A 23,426-nucleotide genomic window follows, 5' to 3' on the forward strand; every position below is an offset into this window, starting at 1 on the left:
CTGCATCCAGCTCTGGAGTCCCCAGCAGAAGAAGGACGTGGACCTGCTGGAGCGTGTCCAGAGGAGAGCCACGAGGATGGTTCAAGGGCTGGAGCACCTCTCCTCTGAGGAGAGGCTGAGCGAGTTGGGGCTGTTCAGCCTGGAGAAGAGAAGGCTCTGGGGAGATCTTATTGCGGCCTTCCCTAGACAATTCTATGATTCTATGATTCTAAAGGGAGCCTACAGGAGAGCTGGGGAAGGACTTTATACAAGGGCATGTAGCGACAGGACGAGGGGGAATGGCTTTAAAGTGGAAGAGGGCATGTTCAGATTGAACATTTGGAAGTTTTTCAGTTTGAGGGTGGTAAGGCACTGGAAGAGGTTTCCCAGAGAGGTTGTTGAGGCCCCATCCCTGGAGGTGTTCAAGGCCAGGCTGGATGTGGCCCTGGGCAACCTGGTCTAGTGGGAGGTGTCCCTGCCTATGGCAGGGGGGTTGGAACTCGATGATCTTCAACCTAAGACCTTCAACCTTCTTGGTCCTTTCCAACCTAAACCATTCTATGATTCTATGATTCTATGTATATTGTTAATGTACAGAAGTAGAGTATGAAAGCATATTAGTTTATTATTAGTGTGCATATATAGTACATCTGTATATATTAGTGTACAAATGCATTTAGTTTTCATGTATATCTATACATATACACAAAAGTGCTGCTTTCCAGCTCCTGTTATAATATAACTACTATCCGAATTTAAGTAGTGCCAGGCAAGCCCTCAAAAGATTATCGAATCCTCTCATGAAAGCACTAGATCATCCCCTGAGAGATTTCAAAATGTCCCTGTTGCAGTGGCTCATCAGTTTGACAGCTCTGGCAGATTTTGCAAGTATCCCACCCAAATCTGCTTCTCTGCAAATTAAGCTTTCTTTTTATCCTTTCAAAGTGGGTATGGATAATCATTGATTGCCATCTTCCCTGTAACAGTCTTTCTGTACTGAAATACTGTTATTGTGTCCCCTTACCCTCAGTCTTTCTTTCCTAGATTAAACAGATTTGTCCAGTATTGGAATATATCGCTCCAAATCACTATGAGGCAAAGCTAGCAGTTTTTCACTGAACTGGCTCCAAATTATTAACCGCCTTTTGCTTTACAGGATTGCAAAGAGTGAAATCTTATAGAACTAAAGAAGACAATGTCAGTTCTGTAAGCTACTTATCACCAAATTTCAGATGACATTTGGGGAATAGGATAGGTCTAGGGAAAGCCAGTGAACTTTTAAATGGGGCACATACAGAGACTGTAAAGAGGTGGAAGACACCAATGAAGAAAATCCTCCCAGGCAATGTCCGTGGAGGAAACACAGTGCAGTGTGAATCTATTCCTGCGTTTTCAAGGCATTTTAGTGATATTAGTGTAGAGAAAGCACTTACAGAGTACCAAGTCATATGAGGAGTGAAGGTGGTTTCCAGACCAACTTTTCCCTTTTATACTTAGGAAAGTCAATTATTTCCATAAACACTGTCTCTGTCCCACCCCACCCCACCCATCACGCTTTAAGAAAGGCCCTTTGCAAGTTCGGGAATTGAGAGCAGTGTTGAACCCAGAGATCAAGTAGGACCAAAGAGATATCAAGAGATCCATTTCAGAAATGAAAACTCTCAAAGGTTTCAAAATCTCTTTAGTGCAAATATGAATATGGAATAAAATAAGTAATTCAAAATAATGTCATATAAATATATGATGAGAAAAAGCACAAGTCCTGGAAGTAGCCTTATAAGTTTTAAGGTGTTCAGAAGTTCTAATAGATTGCAGCACTTTAGGGCTAAGTCTTTAAAACTCAAGCTTTAAAACTGTAAGGAAACAAACGCTTTATTACCGCTACTGTCAAGAAATTCTTAACCAAGAAGAAGCTGCAAAGTAGAGCATAATCTTAATTCCAGAGGAGCTCTGGTGCAGGACAAACCCCATCTTATAAAATCTAATTACTAGTATGAAGCTAAGTTATCACAAACATGATAAATTGATGTGGTTTCTTTATATGATCATTTCTAGGCAGGCTTGATCCAAATCTAAACATTAATTTCTGAGTTTCTTTGGTCAGCTAAGCCTGGTCTTGCTTTGTGTCCTGTTCTAGCCAGTCAGGTGAAAAATTGCTTCTTAGCTATGGCCATTTTCTTTGATTCCTATTGCCTTAACCTGGGCTGAAGACCCTAACTTATACAGCCTTTGCATTTTCTATGCATATTTCTTACTCATTCCTTATATTAAGAACAGTCTTTTCTTCTGTTTGTACCTCACCTCTCAGACCTCAAAAGAGTTTTGATTTCCTAAAGGTCTATTTTGGTCACACTCAGGAGAAATATGAGGATAAAAGGTGATTTGGGGGTTGTTTAGCAGAATATGGTTTATTCTTGTACCATAGCTGTAAGGAGAGCACCATCCCTACCGAGTACCACACAGTAAATACAAATGAAAATGCACTCCAGGGGCAATACAATGCTTCTTGGGATTGAAACTCTAAATCTTACAAAAGGGAAGGGTTTTGATTCTGAGCGTACAGGTACTTCTATCACCAGAACAGTATCTTGGCGTTTAGCTTGACACTGCTTAGCTAGCTTTCTCGCTGCAGTTTCTTACCCCCATGGTTGTTTTAGCACACTCCAATGAGACAATATTTAAGGATGAAGGCTGGACCACTTTTCACAAGTACCAAAGTACGTAGCACCTGGGAGTCCTGGCTTCAGTTCCTATCAGCTTTCTTGTGGAAGATTAAACATGTTAAATACACTTTCTGCTTTCTGCCAGAGAAACTGATGTTGAGGTTGTTGTGAGGCAACTTGATATTAGGAGGATATAACATCAACTAATGTTATCCAAGGCTGTGGGGTATATCCCTTCTTGAGGGGCAAAAGATGCTCAGAGAGCACAACACAGAGCAAAGAGGGATGACAAGTGGAATGAGAGAGAAAGGCAAAACAATCATGAAAATGTTGGGTCTGATGCCAGCAGGATTAGACACTGTGGATGAAATGTAGCCATAGATGAAACATCTGGAAAAATGAAGGAACCCCTCCCCAGCATTTGTAGGAGGCAATATCATTTCTAACTTACAGCTTTTACAGTGAAGATCATGAAGAATTCCCACTCTGAGCAGTCTTAGTCAGTAGTTAGTAAACAATCCTCAGCTACGATGAAAACACGTTGTGGATAAACACCCTCATTTGTCTAGATGGCAGCCCCAGCGGAGGTGAACTGTACATTTACTTAAGAAGGCAAAACACACACTGCTAATAGCTTCTGCCAGAGTGGAGGTGTGTAACGCTCCGTTCTGAGATGGCAGCATTCTCCTGGGCTCCTGCCTGCACAACATGTTAAAATGGAAGAGGAGAGAACTGAGACTCTACTAATCTTTAATCCCCCTGTCCTGCAAACCTTTACTAAACCAAGGGCTGCCTTTGGGAGGCAGAGGAAAAAAAAATGATGCGAGGCAGTGATAGCTGATGTAGAGCAGGCAGTGAGCTATCATGCAGTGACCTCATCCTTTATTCTGGTAAAAAGCACAGCTCAGACCTTCTGTTTCCCCATACAGGTTGTACTAATTTTAGCACATCTGCATTGTCTTGATTTTTTTCCCACCCTTCGCACCTGGGAATTTTGCTATCTTCCACTCTTCTGATGTGTAAATACCGTGTGGTGCTTGTGAGAGCAAGAAGAAAACCAATCCCTTGGGAGGTCCTTTACACCCAGGTTTTCACAGGAATGTCTACCCCTAAGGTAGCTCCACCCTCAAGCAAATGTCCCATGGCAACTTAAGATGGCATGTTTGGGAACAGTTGCTGGTGGATACTCCAGGAACCAGAAATATTTTTGATATTTTGCTTGGTTCAGCCTCCTATAACAGAAGGCACTGAGGCTATATAATCTCTTATTTCTTCACTATTGAGATACATTGCTCAATATGACCATATAATAAATCCATTCCTTGAATAAATCAGATCAGTCTTTCAAGGAGCCATATGATTAAAGTGCTTGATGGGTTCCTGTGAAGATACTTTCACAATAGCACAAAATCTTTTCACTGTGAAAAGAAATACGTTATTTCCTACCTTATCCTTGTAGGAAGACAAATAGGGATACAAATTAAAAAAGAAAAGAAGATAAAAGAAAGAAAGCAAACAGAAATCCTGGTTATTATTGAACTGCTTATGAAATCGGTGATAAGAGAACATAGAAAAAGGCCATTTCTTCATAAACATATGTCTAAAATTGAGAATGTACGTTTTTTCACAAAAGGAAAACTTACACTCCCTGTTTGCATTTACTTAAAAGGTATCAAGCGATGGTTCTAGCACATTTATTTAAAATAAAACATAGTTCACTTGGCATATGCTCACTAAGCCAAGAAAAACGTGCCCAGCACATTTGATATCTTACCCTTCATGCTACTCATTAAGGTAAGTTAAACGTTCTTGGCTGCACATAAGATCTGGCAATGACCCATAGAAACAGAGGTTAATTAGTATGCCTCTGCTGCAGTCTTCCTCTATTAATACTGTAGCATGTGAAGAGCTGTTGTCAGGATCACAATTGAAAGTGCAAGTTTATGTCGCTGTTCTGTATTATGTATGCCACGCTATGGAGGAACACTGCAAGAAAAATAACATATAAGTGTGTGTGCGTGTGAGTGTGTGTGTGCGTGTGAGTGTGTGTGTGTCTATATATATTTTTACAAGCCACTCCAGCCACTAGTCAATTCTCTGGTACCGAAACATTCAAAGGACAGAAAATTCTTCTCTCTACAGGCATCAGCTGTCCTTTGCTGTTCCAAGCTGATCTTAAACCACGCCAGACTGACAGGGTGTTGGGGGTGTTGAACCAGGCCCCTTCCAGAAATCAGGCGCGGAGACTCCAGTGTAGATCATGTGCATCCTTTCTTTTCCTACAGTTGATGATAACGTTCTATGGATCAGGATGTGTCAGGCCTTTTGCATCACTTTGCTCCAATCCAGCAGTTAAAAAAGATTTTCAGTTATCCAAGAACGAGTGTCAGGTCACTGTCCCCTTCATATAACGAACCTTGCCCCATAACTCCCCTTTTAACTAGTGAAATATTATTATTCCCACTTCACAGATTTACATACTGTGGCACAGAAGAACAATGCAAATGTGCAAAAGAGCAGTAGCATATCACAGAGAAGAAAATTACGAATTTCTTATAGTCTTCGGTACCTTACTATTAGCATGATTAAAGACTCCTCGTATTTCTAGTAAGTCTCTTCTAGAAGACATACTCAGAGAGGGAGGGAAAGATACAAGAAAAAAAAATCTTTTTTTTTTCAGAGAAAGGCCTAATAAGGAAGTGTCATGAACTCTAGGGTGAAGGAAATTACACTATCCAGCTTTGTTGAAAGCTTCTAGTTGAGCAATTGGTAAAGTGGAGGCAATTCAAAGGTGAACAGCAGTAGCGGTAAGTGGTTTGAAAAGGAACAGAGATATATTTCGTTCAAGAGAAAAGACATAGAAAAAAGAAAATAGCAACAAAGGCATGTTCTAAAAGAGCTGGTGATCTATTCTCCTATTAACCATTCATGACATGAATCAGCCCTAGTCTTTAAGATGGAGCAGTCGGAGTTAAGAGTAAATAAATGAAAAAAAAAAAAAGAACCTTTAGCCAAAACAATAACCAAGTAAAAGAAAAAAGGCCAGTAGAAATCACTACACATAAAAAATGGATAGCAGAATTCAGGTCTAGATTCAGACACCTGAATTTTGGTGACTACAGTGTAGGTATGCCTAAGCTTCCATTTCATCCAGTGAGTCTGGAGAGGTACTCAACAGATCAGATGTAAATGTCTACTTTGGTGTCACTGCAGGTCTCTCGGTGCCCCATTGTCTGTATTGACTAGATCTCAGCTGACTGTAGCGGGAGCTCAGAGGTATAAAGAGCATGTAGTCACCTAGTTTAGGATATGTCTAAATATGGAGCTGACTCCTACCTAATCTACTCCTTCAGAAAATTTAGGAACAGTGAAATAAATCCTGCAGTGATAAAGCAAATTAACTTCATGAGTCACACATGTTTGTCTGAAGACCCAAGACTGTAACGCTGATACTTTCTCTAGTGCCCACTTCTTCTTTTATGCATCTGCAATAGTCATTCTTTGTTGAACAACTTCTCTGTGGTCTGTGCCCTGATCCCTTGTGTCCCTCGTACTGAAATCAGGGGCTATCAGCAGTGCTTACAACTGCACAAATGTAGCTAGGCACATTCATGGAAAAGTGGGACATGTCCCTGATGAGTAAATAACAAACTTTGGAACAATTTTTGAGAGGACTCAATTAACCAGTGCACAAGGTCTCAGTCTTGTAAATAAAAACTGAACGGGAGACCTTTCCACTGCTGCTGATCAAAGAAAACAAAATACCAACAAGCACAAAACATCAACAAGCAATCTGGGGCCTGCAGGAGGTTGCCAAGAGGAAAGTCAAAGTCCCCAAGGTTTCCCTGCAGATCGCATGAGGGCATCACCCCTGCAGGGTCTGCTGTCTGCATAAGCTCCCTGCACTGACTCCCCTTACATGGTACATGGCAAATGACAAAATGCCACCTATACTGCCCTAGGATTTTCCTTTGTTTCTCAACATCTTTATCAGGGTTGGCTTTGACAAGGGATAGAAAGCCCCTCTTGAATGACAGTTCAATTCAGGATTTGTTCTTCCTCCTCTACACATACTTTGAGATGGATGAACCTACATGTATCTTGTGGAAGGGAGTCTTTGGATTGCAGAACAAGTTGCTTATGGCTGTTCCCAAGACGCTCCTGTAAATCTGGAGTGGACATACTCCAGAAATGTTTAACTTGACAGAGACTCTAGAGAAACTGCTCCATACTTTCCATTTTTATTTTTAAGAATCATTTTGCCAGAACCATCAAGCTTGACTTTAACAAACTTTACAATTAATATCATAGAGGCTTCATTGTCTTAAGCACTGAACTTAATAGTATGAGAAAAGGCCTGTTCAGAGCAGTGGGTTTAGACTTTCCATAGCACATGAGCTTTTGTTATGTTTAGGGGAAGTAGATAAAAATGGTATTGTTTTCTACTGAAAAACTGACGATGTTCAGAATAGATGTAATTATTGTAGATGCCACTCTAGAAAATGGGAATTAGCACCTCTCATTATGATGAACAGCTCTAAAGAGAAATTCCTTCATTCTTACATAGTGCTCAATGTACAGTCTATTTGCAGCTGTTCTTTCTTGTGCATTACCAAGACAATGGCAAGTAATTAAAAAATATGCAGGGAACTGCAATATCTAGTATGTTCAGACTTGTGGGGTTATAAGGTTGCCTGTTAGCTTTTACTACTTACTGCTGCAATATGTGATATGAGCTATATCAACTTTCTTTTATTCGAATTCAGGCAGTTACCATTCCCACTCATCCCATCCTTGGCTGCATGTTCCAATTCGGCATCTGCTGTTCTCAAAAAGAAGCAATGCCAGATCACGCAGGAGGTTTTGGAGTCTCCTTTTGTTTAGCTGTTGGCTACGAAACATAGCGAGAGTCTCATCCAAACTGATAACCCGGTGTTTATGAGAGTCATGACTTTTTATAATGGTCTCTAATTAGTTGTTCACCCAGAAGTGTTATGAAGTTTGTGGAATGCAATAAGGAAAAACACTTCTTGTAGGAAGGAGATTTTATCGTATTGTTTCCTCAATACTATTGTCCAGAACAGCATGAGACAATGTATGTAGCACATGCTGAAGGGAAGGAGTGCAAGAAACTGCTGGTCCTTTGCTTTGGTTGGATGATGAATAGTCCGAAAATTCAAGTACCTGAAGCCACATTACCAAATCTTGGCAGGGCTTGATGTTTAACAGTCTATTGCCAGGTGTCAAAGGAGGTGCCTTTCTGCTCAGCCAGTTGGCTATGTAAGAATATCACAATCTTAATGCCTGCTTGCCCTGTGCTCCCTGAGCTGTAAAAGGCTGATTCTAGGGCTGCCAGTTTGTATTTCCATGCCTTCCCAGTATCATTTTGGCTTCACAAACACTTAGCTCATCCTGTAGCATGCTGGGAAGCAGTGGAACAACCCTCTCTGTCAATTTTTTTGGTGTGGTACCTGTTACTGCTGCTGCGTTTATCTTTAAAGTGAAAAATTGTATTCCTCCATAAAATACTTACAAAAATATTTATACAACTATTTTTAAAAGCAACGTGATTAATCATGAAGCTAAGCGCAGCAGATGCTCACCCTGCATGGCACGAGCGCAATGAATCAGCTCACCGAAAGGCCACACGAGCACCACTAACTTGCCTGGGAGTGGGTGGGAGCCCGTGTCCGGGGAAAAGAGCTGCAGGGAGCAAGTCTGCATTCCTTGACAGCAGTGGCCAGCTGTTGGATTTGCTAGGCTACATCATGAAACAATCTCCTGGCACTGCTTCGTCATTTGAGCTATCTTTTAGCTTAGCCCATAGGAACTACAGGTCTCAAATTCAGTGCCAGTGTTAGTATCGAGTACGAGCAATGGTTAATAACCCCCGATCCTCTGGATCCTAACACATGATTGTTTACCTCCTCAATGAAAAGTGCGTTAGAATTACATTGCATTGTGAAACCCAACCATGTAACAAAGACATGCGGTGAAAAGTGGGAGTTACAAAACAGTTTGTATTACCACTCTGCCTTATTGACACGAACATTTGTGCTTACAAGTAATATTGTCCAGACCCACAGTCATCCGTTAGACATATCTAATACATGGAAAGGCAAATTCTATAGTTTTGTAATTTTGTTTCTTCCAAATCTCATTATGATCTTTTTTTTATTATTTATTTATTCATTCTGTATTTAATGATTGTAAAGAAGAAAAATATCCGGAAAAAAAAAAAACATTTATATAGAAATAAAACATATATCTCAACAAAAAGCATTATACTGTCTTCTAGTTTATTGGCTTTCATAAATTCCAGTTAGTTTGGACAAGAAGGATGGAGCCATACCTCAAGAACAGGAGAAAGATAGCCACATCTACTGGATACTGATTACATAATGGCATAACCTTAAGCCATTCCATATTATACAGGAATAGAAAACGAGAGCAAAATAGCTCCTACAATTCAGTTTTTTTCTAAAATATCAGAATGGCCTCATCTAACTTTAATGTCTGTAGTGCTATGCCCTGGTACTTCTACTTCTCTAGGCCTGTCTTGTCTCGTCTGCTGTTGAATCTTCATGTAATTGTTCCGCACTGTTTCTACTTCCTATTAATTTCAATGTTTCTTTTCCCATTTTGTTACTTTTTTGCTGTTTCAGAAACTACTAGGCAACTTCAGCAAAATACACATTTCTCGACAGTACTGGTAATTGCAGCTAATGACATGGAAAATGGCAGAAAGCAAGTTCACATCCCATTTATTTTTCAGCTTTATATGACTAAATCACTGCAGAACAAGATGTAAAAGAGCTAGGAGGTCAAAAGAAGGAATACACCTTGTCAGAGACTTACCAGACTCCAATACTAAACAGCACAAGCTGGATAAAACTTCCTCTGGGAAGTTTCTATAGGTGGGAGTAGCGGTCACTTTCTGAAAATCAAATCACTTTTAATAAGCTTGTAGGGGGGTACTTAAATACTGATGGTGTGAAAGACCTACAGCCTTTTCATAAATGTTAATCCAAAAATTTTACTTCACCTTAAATTATCTCAGCAATGGCATCAGTGACTTGACTCTGGCTAGCTCAAAATTGGTACTACTTTTGGTCAGATAATCTAAAACCATTATCTGGACCACAGAGTCTCTGTATTAATTGTGAAGCTTGTAAGGATATTTTTGGAGTCCTACATTCATTTCAGGGTACTAAGGAAAGTTAGTATAAATTTTCCTTGGTACCCTAAAAGTTCTGATCCTGAACAAGCAATAAAAAATGACCTTAAAATGAGTAAGTATATTCAGAGCTCAGGAAAGGTACTAGCCTGATGAATTTGGAGCCTGGAGTTCTTTATTTAAGCAGAGATGACTGTACTGCAGACAAGCTAGTAGAAGTGTCTCATCGCCATAGGGGGCTGACACTATTTCCTTCCTCGTACTCATTTCTCCTTTGTCCACTTCCCTGAGACAATCAGCAAGGGTCGCTAGTCAGGGGCAGCTGTGATAATGGCTTTTTTTTTTTTTTATTAGACACCTCTCTCTTTAGCAAGGAGGTGAGAACACGGGAGGCACAGGCCACCAAAACCTGATCAACGAGCTATCAGTCCCATTCACTGTCGACCAGCACGGCATTTGAACAGCCCAGTTTAGAGACGAAAAAAAAACCCACAGATTTTAAGAAAGTAGTTTTATCACTAGGGAATCCAAAAGCCATCTACTAGGGATGGGAAGTAGAGGGTTCCTTCTCACCAGTTTCTTCTAGGGAAAGCTGCCATGCCTGAAGCCCCGACACTCTTTGGGATTGTTTTTCCCCTGTATAAATTGTAGTTCAGGGTCTGATTCCCATATCTCTAGCATTGGCTGCAAATCTCATTATTCTGTTTGAATCCACGCGGCTACTCCAGATTTGCAAGGAATGGGAGAGAAGGCAGAGGACAATTTTTATCTTGATTTTACCTTAGATTTCTACTTCAAAGCAAAATGTGGGGGTTATGCTCTGATGATAAGAAACAAACTTCATCAGGAAATGTGAAGGAACAACACCTAAAACCTGACATGTAAAATGTTGTGTTTTCTACTGCAAGTGGGTTGACCAGATGGGGTGTTTTGAGACAAGAAGACATATAAAATGTATGTGCTGGTCCTGTGATGTGCTCCCTAGCACCTACAAAAGCATAAGTGCATGTAAATATTGCTTCCCCCTACCCCAATCAAGAGGAAAGTCTGTCAACGGACAGGAAACAGGTCACCTACTGAATCTCAATATGGATATGGATAGTGAGGAACAATATACAGTTTGCATATTCCTTTGCTTGTTGGATTAACCAGTATGTTATACTTTGAGTTTGATCTTCTAAGTACCAAAGAAGCAACACTGAGAACAAATTTCTATTGGGATTGTGGTTCTTTAGAGAAAGGCACCAAGATGAAAGACAGTCTGAATAGCTGTGAAACATTTCTGAGTATCTCACATTCAACAGATTGTTTACTATAAAGAAAAAAAGCTGACTAAAATACAATATTTAACCACAGTTTTACACAGAATTTTTAATTGTGAGGTTATTGTTTGCCCTTTAAAAATAAAGCCTCAATTATTGTGATCATTTTTATTTATGAAGCATTTGAAACTACTGAAAAAAGAAGGTAATGTGAACTCTAAAATTCAGATTACTCATTTTTTAAACAAAATCTGAACTTTATCCTCATACCAATTTAGAGGCATATTCATATTCTTAGCACCAATATAAAAAAAGATGACTTTATAGTGTTTAACCCTCTTAAAATGTCCTTTCCAATCCCAGTCCAATCTGCTCTTACTTTAGAGGTTGCAAAGTACTGCATGTTGCAGTACTGATTGTTGATTAAAATCTAGATCTGCTAAGAGCTTGATAAAACCTACACAACATGTAAGCTTCTTTTAAAAAAAAAAAAAAAACAACAAACAACAGCGTTCATCAATCTGCAGAGAGCATCTTAAAGCTGTGGGAAACAGATTGTTGCAGAGGAAAGTGTGAAAAAAATCCTCTGAAAGTAGAGGTAGAAGGGAAACAAATAGTCAAACAGAACAGTTTTCTGATGGAAAAAGAGATTAAGATAGGATTATAGTTTTGCCATGGATAACAGGCAGGAGAGACTAAATACGCCAACAGCAAACTGCTCTGAAGACTAAGGGGTGTCTTCTTCTACAGCCCTCATATCCATACTGGAAAAACAGAATGTGTGTTCATACCCAGGAAATAAAACAACCGTCTTCTCCCCTAGACTAATGATTCTTTAGGATCGTTGAGCTCAAATCCTTTCTGCAAATCGAATGAAATAATATCCAAACTGTTTTAACTTTCAAAATAAGCTTTAATTGAATTTGTGGAATCTGCTATGAGAAAGAGATTAGCAGGAAGGTAGGTGTCCAGTAAGCCAGTGGCAGAACTTGCAGGGAGGAAATGTCTACTATGGTGTTCTCATAGAGGACTCTTCTCATTAGACTGTTTAATGAAGAAATGTCTTTTCTTCTTGTTCCCCAGTAATCTGACTAAACCCTTAATTATGCCTGCAGATGCCTGTCTTCACCCCACCTTGACTGGAAGCATCCCCAGAAGCTGAGTGGATCAGGTATGATGCCAGCTGGGACCTTCTTGCCTGAGTACTCCTTGCAAGGCAAGAGGCAGAAACTAGTTGTTCCCTACCAACACTCTGTCTTAATTGTTCCTTCTTCTAACCGTCTCCTCTGCCAGTGTGCTAGACACCCAAGAAAATATTCATAAGGCTTAGGGAAGACACTGAGAAGGAGGTTTATTTCCATACAAAAGGACCTTTTCTTGGTGGAATTTGAGATGATGCCTGCAGAGAAAGGGGTCTCCTTGCTAAAGACTCTGTTGGAGGGGGAATCTAAGAAATACAGCTGAAGATACTAATGCATTGTTGCTTTAGTACCTTCTGGCACTAGCTAACTCCACTGAAACTGCACAAATGCAGGGCTAAAGTAGAATAATTTTCCCTATTTGGCTTCTCAGGGCTTAAAACCTGGAGGATTTCTTCCTGGTTTGAGTCTTAGTGTAGCTTTGATGTGAGCTCTGCGCACCAGGTAGGGAGTTTTCTTTTCATGAATGATGCAGAACCCGCTACAGTGAGAACAAGAACAAACGCCTCACCAGAGGACGAATATAAGCATCACATAGATCTGGACTGATTTCACCTGTCATCTCAAACAACCGCAGAGAAGATCCCTTTTTGATAAGATACCATCAGGTACTCTAAACCTACCAGAAGCAATGCAAATAAGATGTTTCAGAGAGAATTTATGTTATTTTTTGAACACTAGTGCAATCCACAGGTTATTAATGTTAGTAGGATACAGTCTAACAACTTTGCTTAGCTTGAAAGCAGCCTCCCACCCACGTTTCCCTATTGCTTTATTGGGGCTTCATCAGTCTCATTGGTCTAGAGAGGTCTTGGATGGAGAGTAGAAGCGGCCATCACATAGGATAAGTCTCTTAATTATGAATGAAATGACTTTTCTCTGAATAGCAGTCCTGTAAGGTTGTGATCTTATTACAAGATAAGAGGTAAGTGCTGGACTGATTTTTACAGCTATTTAGCTACTTAACTTCTGTGCTGTTCCTTTCCCAGTCATTTTAAACCTCCATTTCCAGCTTCAGCCATAAAAAAACGTTGTAAGTCAAATAACAACCTCCTTGCACAATAATTGTTTTCAGATATCTATAACTTGTCATATTTATGTGTGGTGGAGGAAAAGGCAGACTGACAGTTGTCTGAGAGACTATAATTAAATAGTAATATTTGAGAGTTTAAAATGTTAGACAAATTTCAAGTAAAGATAAATTGCTGGAGAAAGAGCAGGTGAGGACACCAGAGATATATTATAAATTCAGTTCTTCATAAAGTTGTCATTTTAATATGTGTCTGGATTTAATATGTCATTCATTTAAAACTTAGGGATTTTGTATGATGAGAAATAGAAATGAAAATGAAATTTAATGCAGGTTTCTGCTCTTCATTGAGGGCAATTCCACAGCATTTTCACAATGAGAGGAATAACATATTCATTGTTTTTGAAAGTTTTGCAGTACCTGATTTAGAAAGTAAGTTATACTTTCTATTTTCATTGCCCAAATATGATGAAAGCAGAATTACCTGCTGTGTCCTTACAATAAAATCAAGTTAAAAAGGAAGACAGTGTTTTTTTAAGTGGTTATGAACAAAGTACAACACTGGGTGTCAATCTTTTTGAAAAACATGGATATTAATCACAATATTGACCCAAAATTTCAGACAGGTAGTGGAAAGCAATGATATTCTTGGAACGAAATGGACTTAAGAAAACTGAGAACCTCATGTTTATTGTCTATTCATAATTACAAAGTGTTGAAAACAAAACTGGAGGACATTTTATGGCTGCCATTTTTGGTTGGTTGATATAACTGCATATATTAAGCACAAGCAGCTTACAATGTTTCTTTAGAAAATATTAATATTAATGATTTGATCATATACTGGTAAACAGAGACTTTTTTTACAACACATTATTTTGCTGTCCTACCTTTTCTAGCTTGCTTCTCTGATATTTCTGTCTTCTATGATACAGTTTTTCTGGTACTCATCAGCAGTGGAGCCAACCTCTGCGATGTTTTAGATATTCACCAAAATTCTAATTTTGTAATGAAATTTGGGAAAGAAGTAGACACAGATGTTCCCTCAGTTTCACAGAGTGCTGGGATTTCCAAATGATGTCACACAGATAATACCGTACAGTTAAGTGCATGAACATCATTAACAATGACTGCTGGAGCAATTCTCCTTTATGCTGTTCACTTTATTAATAGAGTGATTAGAGTTAGAAAATTCATTGTAATTGAAAATGCTAATATGTACTTGTTAACAACCTCAGGTGCTTAAAAATTAAAAAAATAATAAAAAAAAAATCAGACCTTTGATGAATTAGTCATTTTTGAAAATAGGACTAAAACTCCTAACTTTCTGAAATACTTCTGAAAATTTTACTCAAAAGTCTTGTTAAGAGTAAATGGTGATGTGGGAAGAAGGCTGAAAAAATATGTAGGAGCTTAATTGTGTAGCTTTGGAAACATGGAAACTGGAAATTAAGTCATTCAAAAACTTTGAAAAACTTTGGCCAGGCTCATTAAAGTCTTTTCCATCATAGAGATCTGCATTTCACCCTCTTCCTTCCTGTGCAGTAAGAGAATGAATTACAATTAGAGTAAAAGCTGAACTTGCATCTGAGGATATTTTCTGTGGACAATGAACCAATGGAGTGAATACAGATTTACAGCTATTCACTTGAGACCAGATCATGGCACACAGATATTTTGACAAAGCAAAATGGCTTTGACTGTCAAACTGGAAAATCCCACAGCAATGCTGAAATATAGCAAGGAGTCCTTAAACCCTGAAAAACCCACAAAAGGAAGAGATCACAGACTGCTGGAAAATAACATCTGGAAAACAAACTATCACATCTAACTGTCCAAATTTCAGCTCAGAATAGCACAACAACAAAAGACACACACACACCACCACCCCCCACCACCCCGCCCCGGGAGGTATTTTGGTGGTTTCACCTTCTATTTTCATCACACTCTACAAAAAGGTATGATGGGAAACAAATGAATGAAACTGCTTTCACTTGAAAAAAAAAATCAGCACGTCTATATGAAATTTATCAGGAAATACAGAACCATCTCTTGCTTTCCACCATAAAACAGAAGTCAACAGAAACTTTGTATTTGTATTCCAGAAAATCTGCAAACACTCATTAGGGGATTCTTAAAAATCTCCGAAACCCCAAAAGATCCTTATTTATTAGTATTATTGTTTTCTTGTACAGCTTCACATGTCCGATGGTACCTCTCGCTTGTCTCTAAAACATAGATTATAAAATGTTTGACTCACAATTGGGTGACTTTCCATGACTGGCTCTGTTAGGCATTACACAATACTGAATAATGATAGCAATAGCATTTATAGTTATTAGAGTGATGAATGATTAGAGATGACAGATCTAAGCGATATTGAGAAAGTGGAAGGGTCATTTTGAGAGTGCAGAAACTTGATTTCTTAATTTTAACAATGCACAGTAAGGAATATTAGAAGCATTTATATAACCTTCATAATTATAAAAAAATAAAGTCTTATTTTGCAATTACTTATGGAAAAGCATACCATTCCTTGCATTTTTTAACTCATGTTGTTTTTCCTTACTTTAATTTGACTGGTCTTCTGGTTTAAATAAAGTAAGGACAAACCCAGACCCTATGGGTCCTATCTGGCAAGATGTCATACTTCATATGAAGTGTCATACGTATGACATGTCAATACAATTACCCATTGTAATTATCTATTATTTTCAGTTTAAGAAGTGGGAGCTGTGTGTGGTGTAAACAAACCTTGAGATATTTTAAATATGTCATCTGTTTCTATAAAAAGTAGCAGTACCACCACTGAAAGCCACAAAAAGATTGATCCTGCTGTAAGAAACCTTAAGTTTAGACAGTTTATGAGAATTGGAGGAGAAATAAATCAAAATGGAACAGAATTTGGAGTTCCTGGAATTATTACCTGGAAGAATTACAAAAATAATTATTCATCTACTTTCTCTGCACAGTTTTAGCTTCTCAGCCATATTTTTAGAAATTTTCAGAAGCCACATCAAAGTTATTGGCCTTCATACACTTTTTCCCCCCTTCATTATCAGAGCTTTTCCTGGAAAGACATAGAATGAATTTATTAAAATTCATCAGGATTTAATCCTTACTTTTTAAAATGCGATATGCATTAACAGGAAATATGATTTTTGCATTCATGTGAGCTACAGATCCCCTGTATCGTGAAATATATGTCTTCAAGATAGAAAAATGCTAGCAGTCTTGCAGTCACTGAGTTATTGCCTGCGGATACTGATCAAGTGAGCATGAACAAGCTGCTCAGGAAAAGCTGTCACCTAAAATGTGACATTGCCAGTCTTCTTAAAGAAGATATGTTTAGAAACTGCTTAAATGAGCCACTACTTCAGAAGCAAAGGGAAAGAACGGAAGACTGCGGGAAACAGGTTCTCCATTCCTCAAGACTTTCCAGTATTGGAATATTTTATCATTGTTGTCGTCCCAAATACAAATGAAAAGCTGAAAAGTATATTAAATGTATTTTTTATATATATATTTATAGGTGTGCATAATAACAAAGTTTTAAAATTCCAACAAAATTATTGGAAATATTTCCAAATGTTTTTTCATAAATTTTGGGTTAGTTCATCATTACATTGAGTTTTAGAAGAGCTCTTTCATTTGGTATCCTGATGTCTGTCTGTTTCTCTTGTGGGCATTTTCCTTGGCCCGAATACTTTTTCCCTTATGCATTTCCAGTCATATGATGCCTATGACACACTACTTTGTTTGGTTATAGGTGAGTGTCAACTGCAGTGAGGTAAGTCTCCGGGAAGTTCTGCCTTCAGGGGACAGCACAGCCGTGAAACCCTGCAAGGCACTGGGCCAAGACAAAATGCACAGTTCAACATTGACTGATTAAAAACAAATATTTCAGATCCAACCCCTACTTCACCCTTCACCAAAAAAAATCTGGTTTGTTTTTTGTTTTTTTTTTTTTTTTTTTTTTTAAACCTACACAAATGGAAACAGTCTGTCTTCATTTTCCTAATAGGAAATAAATTTTCAGCAAAATTGAATTTCTCAAAAAAAAAAAAGTTGGCTTTGTAAAAATTTCATTTTTCATGAGAAAATAAATAAATTCTAGTGGAAAATCCTGAGAATCATCTGGAACAGGGGAATCTTTTGCTGATGTTTTATAAAGATTTTTACAATGAGCTCTAAAAAAAAAAATGTTCCCAGTAAAGCTTACAAAATATTAGTTTGTAAAAGATTAGACAAGAAGAGAAATACAAAAAAACCCCAACCGCAAACTCACAAAAAAAACCCAAAAGCCAGGTTCATTTGAGAATGAAATAGCAGTGTAACATATATACATATGTATACACAGGTTGTATTTTGATCTTAATGCAAGATTTTAAACAGCAGGTGGACCTTCTGATATTTCAGTGGGAATACAAAATATGTATACCATGCCACATCTCATTTCTGCTCCCTTAGTACAAAATAATAAGCAGCAATGTTCTTTTTATTCAATGCCTCTTACTGCATTGGAAAAGATGATGTATCTAAGAACAGCCATACCTGCTCAGATCCAAAGTTCGCCTAACTCAGTATGCTATTGCACACAGTGGCCAAAAGGAGATTCTTAGGGAAGAGTTTAAGAACACAGAAGCATGTAGTGATACTTCCCTGCAGTGGTCTCCCAGTTCCAAAAATTCATCTGTGAGCCAGAGGTGACGTTTTAGCATTTTCTCTGCCTAGATAGAGTTCACTTCCATGGTCTTGCTTAGATTTCACTTGACTAATACAAGTTTTAGTATCCACAAGACTGAAACATGAAGTTCCCCAGCTTAACCCCTCTAGTGTAAAGAACCATTTTTAAACACCTGCCAATTGCTGTTTCACTTGACGGCCTCTTCTTCTTGTATGGGAGAGGACAATGAATAGCCATTCTCTATTCATCCTCTTTCCCAGCAAAAATCTTTAAGCTGTCATATCAGATCGATACGCACCAGCAAAATAACAGCATGAAACTCACTTAACCTGCGCAGAACAGGTGGCACCACATTGGAGTCAACAAGGCTACAAAAGCCTGGTCTTGTCCAATTATCAATTCCAGTTAATACAAAAATAGGATTGTTTCTCCAATACCTGTCGCTGATTTTCCGTCTCTAGTCTCAGTCTGGCTTCTACACATCTTCTCGTCTCCAGGAAGGCTTGACGTTGTGCTCTGTCTGATAGGTAGCTAATGAAGATTCCTGCGGTGTTCATACACATAAATAACACTGCCTGAGCCGCTATCTGCAACGAACAACAAACAGGATTTGATCAGACAAGAGAAGCAAAAATATCTGTTTAAAAAGAGGAAGAGAGAGAGAGAGAGAGAATGACTGCTCTGTAGTCATGTAGGCTGTAAAACTAAACCGTTAGGAAAGTTTGCATAAAAGAATCTCTTGGATCTTAATTAGAGGCATCAAACGTGTAAAATCCTCTCTGCCTTGAGGAAGAAATATGCAGTATTTGGGGGCATTAAACTCTAGTTGAACCACAAACGATGTTTCCAAGAACTGACTCACAGGGCTTTAGTCAGGAATGATTACAAACATAATTAACAATTTGTTTTTGCACTGCCTCTTCTGTACAAGCAACTTTGTGATTTGTTCCATGGCTTAGTTTGAGAACAAAGCCATACTAAGGAAAACAAAGAGTGTCAGTTAGCTAAGGATTAATATCAGTGATAATAGTTATTCTGTTATTACTGACCAAATTAAATAAATTCATTTTCAGCTGATGCCAAAGCACAAGCTTGCGCAACCAGAATCCTGAACCACTCAACAGGGGAAGCCACAAGGATAACCAAATGCTTGCATAGCCTGTGCCTGTGCACACAGACCTTTTCTTCACCGATGCCGACGTAAGAGCTGCGCTCCTTTTCCTTGTGGAAGGCGCGGCACAGCTTCTTCCTTTGCAATATGAACTCAATAGAGCCAAATGGGAGGGGATCCTTGGACAGTGTGAATTTCAGCGGCTCACTTGTCTTTCATTGATACCGCTTTGTGCTCTGTATGTTTGTAAGGCAGGGCACATCAACACCGCTGAAGTGAGGATTGTTTGGGACACTGAGTAAGAAACTTAAAATATTTGCACACATTAGAGACAGAACACAGACCTGCAGTTTCAGCAGCTTTATCCAACACCTCATCCCTGGTATAGGTTGCAATTTCCTGTGAACTCCTCTCGGTTTCCATTTCATCCTGCCTCTCTTTAACTTGTGAGAGGGTCAAGAGTGAAAAATAAGTCCAGAGGTTATTAATATTCCTCAAATGCAGCATGTAGGGTGAAACTGCTCTGGTTGCTACCTTAGCTAGAGAAGCCATCAGGGCACACCGAACCAGCTGAAAGGCTGCAAACTGCTGCTCCCCATCTTCCTGCCAAGTTCCATCACAGCCTCTGTGCTGACGAGGTCCTGCTGGGTGCACCCTGCCTTGCAGGATCACATCTCCCTCCCAGTAGCAGACCAGCGATGGAGCTGGTGGGGGCTACATTACCCTGTGACCACATCACCTGTGTAGCAGAGCCCCCCAGGCTGTGACAGCTATGGGCCATAATGCTATGGGTGATAACTACAGGATCATAACAACATCAGAACAGACATGCCAGAAAAGATTAAGTGTTCTTCAGTCTGGATCCTGTCTCCGCGGACAACAGAGAGTGCCCAGGTAGGACTGCAAGGATAAAACAGTAGATACGTGTAGGAGAATAAAGCAAGCATCCAGTACCGTTTTGTCAACACAGTCTTGAACATTCCAGCAATCTGTGATTGCGGAACATTGTGAGCTAGAGGTTGCATTTTTGTAGTATTATCTGTCATTCAGTCTCCCTAAAATCAAACTGTTGCTTGTCTTAATAGAAGAGAGAAAACATTTAGCAACACTTCCTAATCTCATTGTGATGCTCTGTCCCAGACCTGCAGGTCTCACTCCTCGCATTCACGTGGGCTTGAAAGTGAGATTTGATATCAAACCAAATGCATCTGGCAGAACCTCCAGAGCATTGTTTTATGATAGTAGAAGCAATTCATTTACGCTTTATATGCCATGATTATATAAGAATGCATATCCTGGCTGCAACTGAAGTTTTCATAGAAACATTGAATGGTTTAGGTTGGAAAGGACCTTGAAGATCATCGAGTTCCAACCCCCCTGCCATAGGCAGGGACAACTCCCACTACACCAGGTTGCCCAAGGCCCCATCCAGCCTGGCCTTGAACACCTCCAGGGATGGGGCATCCACAACCTCTCTGGGAAACCTCTTCCAGTGCCTTACCACCCTCAAACTGAAAAACTTCCAAATGTTCAATCTGAACATGCCCTCTTCCAGTTCCTCTTCCTTGTCCTATCACTACATGCCCTAGTAAAAAGTCCTTCCCCAGCTCTCCTGTAGGCCCCCTTTAGGTACTGGAAGGCCGCAATAAGATCTCCCCAGAGCCTTCTCTTGTCCAGGCTGAACAGCCCCAACTCTTTCAGCCTCTCCTCAGAGGAGAGGTGCTCCAGCCCTCGGATCATCCTCATCGCTCTCCTCTGGACACTCTCCAGCAGGTCTATGTCCTTCTTCTGTTGGGGACTCCAGAGCTGGATGCAGTACTCCAGGTGGGGTCTCATGAGAGTGGAGCAGAGGGGCAGAATCACCTCCTTTGACCTGCTGGCCACACTTCTTTTGATGCAGCCCAGGATACGGTTGGCCTTCCGGGCTGCGATCGCACACTGCTGGCACATGTTGAGCTTCTCATCAATCAGCACCCCAGGTCCTTCTCCTCAGGGCTGCTCTCCAGCCATTCCCTGCCGAACCTGTATTTGTGCTTGGGATTGCCCTGACCCAGGTGTAGGACCTTGCACTTGGTCTTGTTGAACTGCATGAAGTTGGCTTGGTCCCACCGCTCCAGCCTGTCCAGGTCCCTCTGGATACCATCCCTCCCCTCCAGCATGTCTACCTCACCAAACAGCTTGGTATCATTGGCAAACTTGCTGAGGGTGCACTCGATCCCACTCTCCATGTCACCGACAAAGATGTTGAACAGTACAGGTCCCAGTACTGACCCCTGAGGAACGCCACTCATCACTGCTCTCCACTTGGACATCGAGCTGTTGTCGTTTTGTTCAGCCTTTGCCAGTAATAGATGTCTAGTCAAAGCTTTTGAGAAATCGAGCATGATTAGCATGATCCTTGCATCTTTCTGGCTTCCAGAATCCTGTGGTTTACAGCCCTTCTGAGCTGGAGGTGGCATACTCTAACCGTCTGCATAACTTTTTCTGCTGCCTTTCCGATGTTAATTGCACCTTTGACCCCTATGGCATTCAATGACAAAGGTTTCTACAGTTTAATTAGGCACTTTGTGATAAAAGTGTTTCCTTTTGTTTGATTTAATTCACAGCCTTATCATTTCTTTGACTGCCGCATCATGCTTATGAGAAACAGTGAATAATCATTCAAAATTCATCTCCCTCTCACCATTCCTGATTTTACTTATAGCATTATCCCTCTCAGCCTTTTACTTTTTGAAAGGGAGGAATTTGAGACTATTTAGTCTCCCTGCATTTGTCACTATTCCACCTCTGTGCTTACTGCTTTTTCCCTGTTATCTACCTTACCCTGTTTTACTGGAGACAGGGTGTCTCAGAGCAGCCAGCTGCCCCCAGACACTTTCTGCCTTTGCTCCAAGATAAAACAGAGAATACAGTAATTCAGCCCATGTGATAACTCCTTTCTGGTGCAGGCTACTAAGAGGCGTATGATGAGCTGACGTGAGATAAGAAGAGTTCAGAATTACGTTGTTCAGCTGTGGGTGGCTGGAGGAGCCAACACTTCATACCTTTTTGACTGACTTGAAGATAATAGATGCTCACACACCAGGAAAGCTAGGGTATAGGGCAAAAAAAGAGAAAAGCCTTTCACAACATTTGAAAAGTGCATTTTGACAATGAAGTCAGTGGCAGGGTGCTCTCCTTTGCTTGCAAATTCAATTGCAAGTTCCTCGTCAGCCCAGTGCAGTCACCCGCCTCTGCTAATACTCAGGACTAGTGCCACTCACTTCAGAAGATCTCCTCAGAGCAAATGCAGTAGAATTTGCCCTTCAATTAGATTTCATGAGCACATAATTTGATTTAGACAAAGGGAATTATGAAAAACATGTTACAGGTAAAACAACAGCTTACTCAGAGGCAGAATCTGCTTCTCTTACACGTAGAGGTCTGATTGGAAGCAATCTAAAGAGTAAAGCACTATGCCTTGCAAGGATACTGATCTGTGGCTCTGGTTAATAGAAGAATAAAAATACATATAAGACTTGAGTCTCCCATTGCCATTCCTTTTTCCTACAGGTTGCTGTGGCCAATTCCAGAAGTCTTGCAGGATTTTCTACTGCCTATCAGGGCCACAAGCCAGGGCAGACTCTGACTTTATAAAACATACACAGTTTCATACCTTTTTGACTGACCTGAAGATAATCAATGCTCACACAGTAGGAAAGCTGAGGTATAACATGAAAAAAAAGAAAATCTTTTCACAACCTTTATAAGCTCTTTGGTCTATTTGTACCTTGCACAGCACTCGAATAAGCAACTGTAGCAGAGACAGCAAGTGATCTTAAAAAGGCATGAGTGATATGTTTTGATGTTAAATAGGGCTCTAGGGAGGTCTGCTTCTCAGATATTTATAAAATGCAAAAAGAAGGTACCCATCACCATGCTGCTTGGGAATATCTGTGTAACAGGATCAGCACTGCCCCTGCTGAACCTGCAGTTGCACATAATCGCATAATAGGATGAACAGAGCTAAAGTGAGTTACTTGACAAGATCATGCAGGTAGTTAGAAGCAGACGTTAAAATTTTTACTGCAAAACTCTGCTTTCCATATTTCTCACAGGAGGTGATTAAGAGCTTAGTTCACAGAGAAATCACTTGTCAAATAAATTTGCATTTATGAAGCATCCTTCATACAGGCACCTCAAAGCCCTTTGCAAGATCGATATGAAAACCAGCCAAAAACAAAGGCAATGAAAGGAGAGGATGCAGGTCAGACAAGAAAGCTAAGTTTAAATTTGACAGTACACATTGATTCAAATAATTTCATTTTTATCTGTCAGT

The 23,426-nt window shown here is 39.8% G+C and overlaps 1 protein-coding gene across 1 annotated transcript in view; it reads right to left on the bottom strand.

The window, feature by feature from the left end:
- ADCY8 (adenylate cyclase 8) overlaps positions 1–23,426 on the bottom strand; it is a gene marked incomplete at its 3' end in the record, with an annotated part of 134,064 nt that overhangs the window by 83,833 nt on the left and 26,805 nt on the right. The window contains exon 2 of the mRNA XM_082479842.1: positions 18,435–18,584. Coding sequence (XP_082335968.1) covers positions 18,435–18,584 — 150 coding nt within the window. The remainder of the gene's footprint in view (positions 1–18,434; positions 18,585–23,426) is intronic.

The sequence above is a fragment of the Vanellus vanellus genome, assembly GCF_965231255.1.
Source record: "Vanellus vanellus genome assembly, chromosome: 2".
Classification (NCBI taxonomy): domain Eukaryota; kingdom Metazoa; phylum Chordata; class Aves; order Charadriiformes; family Charadriidae; genus Vanellus; species Vanellus vanellus.